At 47.7% G+C, this 8,305-nt stretch overlaps 1 protein-coding gene across 1 annotated transcript; it reads left to right on the top strand.

Annotated features, from left to right (window-relative positions):
• Window positions 1-340: 340 nt before the first annotated feature.
• On the top strand, window positions 341-5,641 carry LETM2 (leucine zipper and EF-hand containing transmembrane protein 2). The gene is made up of 10 exons (XM_015883174.2): window positions 341-543; window positions 720-1,131; window positions 1,300-1,443; window positions 1,563-1,697; window positions 1,837-2,040; window positions 2,583-2,702; window positions 3,260-3,364; window positions 3,501-3,587; window positions 4,036-4,110; window positions 4,687-5,641. The coding sequence occupies exons 1-10, from the start codon at window positions 443-445 to the stop codon at window positions 4,735-4,737; spliced, it is 1,434 nt and encodes a 477-aa protein (XP_015738660.1). The 5' UTR covers window positions 341-442; the 3' UTR covers window positions 4,738-5,641.
• Window positions 5,642-8,305: the final 2,664 nt, after the last annotated feature.

An 8,305-nucleotide genomic window follows, 5' to 3' on the forward strand; every position in this document is an offset into this window, starting at 1 on the left:
TTTCTCACTTACTTTAAGCACCATTCACCTGTTTTAGCACCCAGAGCTGCCTCCTACCTGTTGCAGGCCTACAGGCCCCACTCGTAGTGCTCTGTGTGGCTGTGACATCACCTGCAGGGCGACTCAAGGCCAAGAATAGGCCGCATCCCATCGGGCCCCGCAGCATTTGACGTCATACCCCCCCCAACCACATCGCCGTGACGTCACATCAATGACGTCACCCGCTAAGCCCCGCCCTCATCCAATGAGAAGCCGCTTCCAGGATCACCTCGGGTCACGCCCACCCTTCCGCTGTGGTATCCTGCGTTTTGATTGGCTCCCGCCGTAGACGCTGTGACGCAACGCTACGGCGCGACGCAGGAGGGAACCATAGAGCTCCGCTTGCAGGGCTAGAGCGTCGGGAGCGGGGTGCGATGGGTCCGCCATGGCGGACTGAGGCTGGATGCCCGGTGGGAAGCAGGGCCGGCACCGGTCCGGTCACATCATGGCGCTGCGGAGCTGGAACGCGCTGCTGGCGCTGGCCAGGCCCAAAACCAGGCCCAGGTAAGGCCCTTATGCATTGGACCCCGCGGGGATGTGGTCTCGGTATGGCTTTATATATAGCTGAATAGCTTTATAACTGCATTGAGCAGCCGTGAGGTTATTTATCATGGCACCGAGGGCACAAATTGCTTTGTAACACTCACTATGCTTTCATTAAGCACCTCTCTTGCTTGCAGAGGCTCCCAGCTGCTCCTGCGTTCCATCTCTCCATGTTCTCCAGCCATTGCTTTGGTCCAGCTGGTGGATCTGCACTTAAACAGGACTTGTGTACACCCTGCACATCAGCATTGCACACAGCTGGATCCCCGCCTGCCTCGTAATGCAGCTGAAGCTTTGAGATCATTCCACACATCCACCCGTGTGCTACAGGAGCAGCCTGTGCCCAGCCGAGATGCTGCAGCTGCCCCAACACCAGCACGAAGCACAGAGAACCCCATAGGGAAAAGGTCCTGGCATCAAAAAGTTGTGGGTGAATTGAAGCATTATTACAACGGGTTCCACTTGCTTTGGATTGATACTAAAGTCGCTGCCAGGATGGTGTGGAGGCTGCTGCACGGTCAGGTCCTCACTAGGAGAGAGAGACGGAGGGTGAGTGCCGGGCATCCAAACAACAACTTGCTAAGATGGTGTATTAAGAGGCTTAAAAGCTAAATGCAATTTAACCACGTGGTTTCCGTGCTTCTTTGGAACAGTTCTTTGTTGGTTTTCTTTGCCCCCAGCTGAATAATAACTTCTGCTGTGCTCTTCTTTGTGCAGTTGCTGAGGACTTGTGCGGATCTTTTCCGGCTGGTTCCCTTCCTGGTGTTTATCATTGTTCCCTTCATGGAGTTTCTGTTACCCGTGTTCTTGAAACTCTTTCCTGAAATGCTGCCCTCAACGTTTGAGACAGAATCCAAAAAGGTTTGTGTTGTTCTCAATACAACAGCGCAAAGAGGTTGATTTCATCTTCATCCTGCAACCCCTCTTTCCTTTTGATTTCCAAGTGGAAGTTCTAATTCTGCTCTATTTCTTAAACAAAGGAAGAAAAGCAGAAAAAGAAATTAAACGCAAAGCTGGAATTGGCAAAGTTCTTGCAAGAGACCATTGCAGAGATGGCCAAAAGGAACAAAGCAGATACAGGACAAGGAAAACAGTTCTCTTCCTATGTACACCAGGTAAAATGTGCCTTTTAATTCATTCTGTTTCCAGTGAGAAGCTGGAATGCCAGCATGTAAAAAAGGGGATTCTTTAGAGGGACAGAAGGATTCAGAAGGTGGGATTCTGTTTTAATTGGCTCTTTCTTTTTAATTAAAGATACGTCACACTGGCCACAAACCCAGTACCCAAGAGATCGTGAGCTTCTCCAAGCTCTTTGAGGATGAGCTGACCCTGGAACACTTGGAACGGCCGCAGCTTGTAGCACTTTGCAAATTGCTTGAGCTGCAGCCCATTGGCACCAATAATCTGCTCCGCTTTCAGCTTCTGTTGAGGCTCAGGACTATCAAGACAGATGATGAAGTAAGTTGAAATCAGCACAGGAATAGAGCAATGGAAAAAATCCAAGCTGTATAAAGCAACATTTAGTTTAACTGCTTTGAATAGGAGGTTGGACTGAGGATCTCCAGAAGCCAATTCTAACCTACGTCTTATGATTGTACAGGAACTGTAATGTGGAATGGTGTTAATACTATATGGGTTTTAGAGGAAGGAGTAGAAAGACTCTTCCTAGGAAGAGATGCCCACTTCAGAAGCACGTATCTGACTAACTGTGGGTTCAGCTTTAAAGCTTGCAGTCTTCACAGATCTCAGGGCCACCTGTAGGATTGCATAGAAAAGTGACATTCTCTGTACTTAGAATCTGGATCAGCATTTCTCATCCTCTGTAGCTGGATGGATACTGTCATTTTTCAAGGACAGAATGCATTAGTCAGAATGTCAGTACTGTCTTGTCTCTGCCTTGCTATGACTTTATGCACGCTTATCTAAACAGACATTTATTTAACCTCAAGCTTATCAAGTTTTGCCTTACCGTATGCCTAGATAGGAACATTTCATTTCAGATGATTGCCAAGGAAGGAATCAATGGCTTAAGTGTGGCTGAACTGCAGAGTGCATGTAGAGCCAGAGGAATGCGGTCATTGGGTCTCTCAGAGGAGCAGCTGAAGGAGCAGCTCAGACAGGTGAGCGACTCCTCTTTAGTCATTCAGTAAGGTTTCTCCTGGGACAAAAGGCTGCACAATGTTCATACAGGATAGAAAGAGGTATCTCCAATTCCTACTAGTGTTTGTTTTAATATGGATAGCATAGCTAAGATCTAAACCATGAAATATGCATGTTACTTTGTAGAGCAAAGAGCTGTGGGTGGCTGGCTGGAAGCAAAATAAAGACTGGGATGGAGGGGGAAGAAGTGTTTTAAGCTTCTAAAGTAGCCAGAAGTTCTAGTAGAGCTAACACCAGCCTCTTACAAACATTAAACAGGTTTCAGATTAGCTGTAGGTACAAAACACTTAGCTTTCACTGTTGGCTGCATGTCAGTGATGCTGGTATCTCAGTAGTAGCTGGGAAGTTTCTCTCTGGTGTCCATCCTGTAGGTATTCTGAAGTCTTCAGAGCTTTCTCTTCTCATTGTGGGAACTTAAAGACTTCATATGCTAAAATCAAGATAGCTTTAAGATCTTGTAAGTACAAAGACTGCTAAACGTGTGCTGACTTGCAGCCAATTTTCTTGTCCCTAACAGTGGCTGGATCTGCACTTAAAAGAGAACGTTCCACCTTCTCTGCTCCTACTCTCACGTGCCTTGTACTTAATAGATGTAAAGCCACAATCTCTTCCAGAGAATAAGGTGAGTTATTTGAATCAAGCTCTCAGGTTAATAGTTGAACCATTATACAAGTGAGGCACTGTAACATGAATCCTGTTTTTCCATCCTTCAAGTGAACTGAAGTTCTGCCTGTACTGAGCTCTGTATTCTTCCATAGATAGGGGAAACTGAGGAAGTGATGACATCCATTCCTGAACGTCAGGAGACCCTGGTGGATCCTGCCCCCATCACACAGGCAAGAAAGGTCAGAAAATAGCAAAAACACAAAGTGAACTTCAATCCAGGTACATTTGTCTTAGTTGATGATGGCTTCTTTTCAGCTGTCCCAGCAAACATGGGCTGAACTGTCCAGGACAAAAAAGAGCCTGGGTTCTCCAGATCTGGGTAATCCAGGGTTACAAAGCCAGAGTCTGTGTCTCTCAACACAACACTGAGGAGACTTCCTTGTATTAGTCCCATCTGATAAGAGCAGCAGCAGAAAACTGAAGGAGGATATAATGTCAGCAGCTGGAATTATTTCCCAATAGTCTTACTAAATAGTTTAGGAGAAATGATGGAAAAAGGATAGGTTTCACAAAGACGCATTGCAGGGAACAGCCTTGTTCTGACAAGGAATGGGACTGTATGGGGTCCATTTAGAGCTTTGCTTTCCAAGAAGGTTCTGTGACTTACAGTTATCTTTTTCTTTGAAGAATGAAGAGTTTGTACCTCAGCCAACAGAGAAATTACCAGCCTCAGAGGTCCCACTTAAGCCACTCCAACAAGAGGTAAGCTTTTCAGAATGTTAAGGTTTTCTAAAGGAGCTTGTTTATCACACAGCTTATAGTCCAGCTGTGGAAACCTGTGCTACAAGATGTTCTGAATGTTAAGCTCAGCCATGACTGGAGAAATTGTGGATCAGAGCTGCACTGAGGGCTGCTGAACACAACATACCATGTTATCAAGGCAGACTCCAGGCAAACTGGAGGGAGTTATCTGTGTTCCCTTTGTGCTCTTTCCTAACAGTCTGCTTTAAAACACTTGGATAGACATGTCTTCTGTCAGAAACAGTGCAGTGTTAAGTGCCTTTCTGTATCTATATGTGTATACATATATACATATATATGTACAGTAACTTGCCTTTTCCATTACTCTTTCCCTTCTGCAAATAATTTATTGCAATACAGCTGCTTACATCTAGATGTAGGATGTCCACCTCAGGCAAGTTTGAGTGTCCAGGTTGAGCTATATTGGCAGTAAAATTCTTCTTTAAATGCTTCTTTACCCCAGAGAACTTGGATCTCAGTTGTATTTTAAAAGCCTCTGTATTACTACTGCCTAAAATCTGCAACTTTTACATTCAGACTAAACTGGAGGCATCTCAGAGCAGCAAGGCTGGTGCCAATGGAGTCTGAAGCCAGCAAGGATGACCAACACTGGAAGATAAGAGCTTTCATCTCTGCATCTACTTAAAAGGAAAGAGTGACTGTCCAGCAGGCTGCTTTACAAAGAGGTGTCAGTAGTCCTAAGGGACACTCTCCTGTCCCAGTCTTACTAGCAGACAATGCTACAGCTGCATTTAAATACTGCAGTTGAAATGAAGACAAGGAAAGGAGGACAGTGTTCTCATCGCTTGCGTTGGGTCTTTCTGAAAGAGTTACTTAAAAACTTGCTGGACAAGAGCAGAACAGTGAAGAGAGGAGCTTCCACTCTATCAACATTCATCAGTAAAAGCTGCAGCAAGGGCAGCCCAGCTGCCTGGCACTGCTATGGGAGACAGAGGTGTGCGTTATTCAGGATCCCTTTGGGTCTCCTGAGGTAACAGCCTGCAGACCTACATACTATTTAACAAGCTGAGACTTGGTTAAACCTTATCCAGCTCAGCACTACGTCACAGCAACTACCCTCAGGCTTTTTATAAGTGGTTCTTCATACACTCCAGTGTCAGCTGCTGGTTTGTGGTGGACTCTACAGGAGGAGATTGAACTGCTGCTTTTAACATCTGTTAGTTTTTAGTCTTTGGTGGATGTAAATATTCAGAAGTTATTTTATGGACTGTAGATATTTATACTGACTGTAAGATTAAAGCTAGACTTGGTGCTATGTCTTTTTTAGAGGTCAGACAGCTTTTAGAACAATCAGACAAAAGAAAACAAGCAGTCATCTCAAGGTCGGGGCATTATCAGCACTTTAAACATGTGACTTTGGGCTCTTATTAGCAATACAGAATCAGAATGCAGTACAACGATAGCTGCCTTGCAAGCTTAGCTTTGTACCTGCACCTCTGCCACGGTAATAAAACCAATGTGCAATCCCAAAGGTCTGTATTTCATTGTGTTGATTCAGAGGGCAGAAAAACACACATACACTTCCCAGGTGCAGCTTTGCAACCACAGAGCTGGGAGCAGGGACCTCTATGTCTATGAGCTGCCTCCATAGGAGGAACAGCTCAGCAGATAGTAATGCAATTTGAGGGGATCGATCCCTGTCCCACAGTAACACATACATGCAAAAATGCCATTACTATTGATGACTCCTTCCAGCTCTGCCCCCTGCCTTCAGCTCCCACTCTTTGCCAGCAGTCAATAGTTTACATTACTATCATCAGGGGACGTGTTTTCCTACTATGAAAGGGCCACACAGTAATTACTGCTCATGATGCACATACAAATCTCAGCCAGCATTTTCCCTACCATACAAACCAGTGGAGCATCTGCTGGTGCAGTTCTGAGGCAGCACAGCCACTCCCAGCCAGCAGGCAGCAGCACACTGCAGTCTTTGTGCTGCAGTGTTTGCATTGCAAGCTGCACCTGGGCAGCACTATTCCTGCCTGCAGCACCATTCAACTCCTACACCCTGCAACACAGAGCAGGGCTGGCAGCTCCAATGGGCTCCACGGCACTGTGCATAAAACATAAAGCTGCAGAAGAGCAGATGCAAAGACCTCATGCTTCCAAATATCCAGGCAGCCCTTTTGCTTCAAGCCAGACTCCAGTTCCCCAGATACAGGCAGCATTCAGCAGCCAGCACACACAGCTCAGCCCTGCAAAGCTGCAGTGCTGGCTGCACCCCAGCACCAAGCACTGCCCTGCTCCCCCAGCGCTGCTGCAGCTCTGCATGTAAAAGCAACACATAGGAGACATGCACTCCCTCTTGCTGCAGGTCTAGAGCAGCACACAGAGAGCCCAACTTCTTGCACACAGCAAGGAGCTGCCTTTAGGATAGCAAAACTTAGTTGGGATCTTGCTTTTATTTCCAGGGGTATTAGAAGCTGCAGCACCAGCCCCCAGCAAAGCCCCTTCTTAGTGTGCCCATAGTGGCTTCACAGAACAAACTACTCATTAGAACAGCATAATAAAGTGCTCTCGGTACCAACCAGACATCTTAATGCTGTTTTCCCATTGCCTGCAGCAGCAGCTGAGCTGCAAAGCCCACACAGCACAACAGCAGCACTGCCCAAAGCAGGGATCCAAGCTGCTTGAGCCTGCAGTACCGACAGACCTACACACACACCCACATGCTGCACCTCCTGCAGGCAAAGCGGAGTCCCATGGGTGCAAAGAAACCCCATAGCAGCAGGTGAGCTGTTGGGACAGAGCTCCATACAGCAAAAATGAGATGAAATAGAACGGGTTATTCCTCACCAGCACAGCTCCAGGCAGCACTCAATGCTCCACAGGACAGGAGCTGCCCTTCTGCTCACACATAGGGTCTATGGGATGCTGCCCAGGTGTGCTGCTCCCACAGGTGAAGCAAAGCAGAGCTTTCAGGGTGCAGGAAGTGAACTGCAAATTATCAGGGGTTTCAGCACAAGGAGTGGGTAGAAAATGACTTGAGATAATAGTCTTAATTTCCCACACATGGGTGATGTTCCTGGGAAAGGCTGCTGCTCTGATAGTCTTGAAATACAGCTGAGAACAGCCAGTCCCACCTAATGCATGATAATGGGAGCAGCTGCACCCTGCCCTCTGAACCCACTGCCACCCTTGGGTGGGTGCAGCTCTGTGCTGTTGAGTGGTGTGTCCTGGTCAGGGCTGATCCCAGGGCAGCTCTGTGTCCCTGCATTGCTCAGAACAAACCCTTTGGCAGAGCCCAGACCTTCTGTCATACCCCAGACCTGCTGCTCTCTGACCCCACTGAGGGATGGAGCTCTGGCCCTGCAATGCTGCAGCAGCAAAAAAGGGGAAATGCAGCACCGTGCTGCACTGAGAGTGAGGAGGAAACAAACTCAGCAGAGCCCCATAAATAACTGCATTCTGTTCTGCAACGTCGGGCAAATTAAATGGCGCAGAGCTCCAAGGCTGTGTGTGCTTTGGCTTGGGGAGAGCTTTTCCAGCTGCACCAGTGCCAAACACCTTTCAGCCTCCCTTTGGCTCCCAGAAACCCATCTAATGGCTTTTGTCCTACCCCAGGCATCCCCGTGCTGGTGCTGCTGGGTGATGCTCCCCATCCTGAGCCACCCCATAACCAATCCCTGCTCCCTTCATCCCCCTGCCTTCCTCCCCCTATCCCTGCAGCACCAATCCCCGCTCCCTGCATCCTATGGGGCTGTGCCACGGCCCTTACATCAGCCTCTCCCCCTAAAAACCATTTGGGAAAGATGCACCGCTCAGCACTTTTAGAGCAGATTAATATTCAGAGGGAAAAGCAGTGATTTAGTGAGGCCCAAGCACAACAAAGGCTGAGATTTATAGCCTCCTGTATTAGAGCATTACATTCCTAGCAGGCTTTCTGTCTCTGTTATAAATTTGTAACAAAGACGAGCGAGCCTTACACCAGCTTAAAATAATGTAGAACAAGGGCTGGAGAGCCAAACCACATGGGGAGGGGAAAGGGAGAGTTATGGGGTGCAGACAGAGGGGTCCTGGGGCTGTCCCAGACCCATCCCAGCTCAGTGCATCCTCACGCTGGGATGCAGGAGGACTATGGGATGCTCAGGGATGTTCTTCATGTACCCACAGGTCGGGATTATGGCACATCCCA

This window comes from Coturnix japonica, chromosome 22 (genome assembly GCF_001577835.2).
Source record: "Coturnix japonica isolate 7356 chromosome 22, Coturnix japonica 2.1, whole genome shotgun sequence".
Classification (NCBI taxonomy): Eukaryota; Metazoa; Chordata; class Aves; order Galliformes; family Phasianidae; genus Coturnix; species Coturnix japonica.

Coding starts and splice junctions, on each gene's coding strand:
- LETM2 (XM_015883174.2), top strand. CDS start 443: ATGCCCGGTGGGAAGCAGGGCCGGCACCGGTCCGGTCACATCATGGCG. Junction 2,041..2,582: donor CTATCAAGACAGATGATGAA/GTAAGTTGAAAT, acceptor ATTTCATTTCAG/ATGATTGCCAAGGAAGGAAT. Junction 4,111..4,686: donor TTAAGCCACTCCAACAAGAG/GTAAGCTTTTCA, acceptor TTTTACATTCAG/ACTAAACTGGAGGCATCTCA.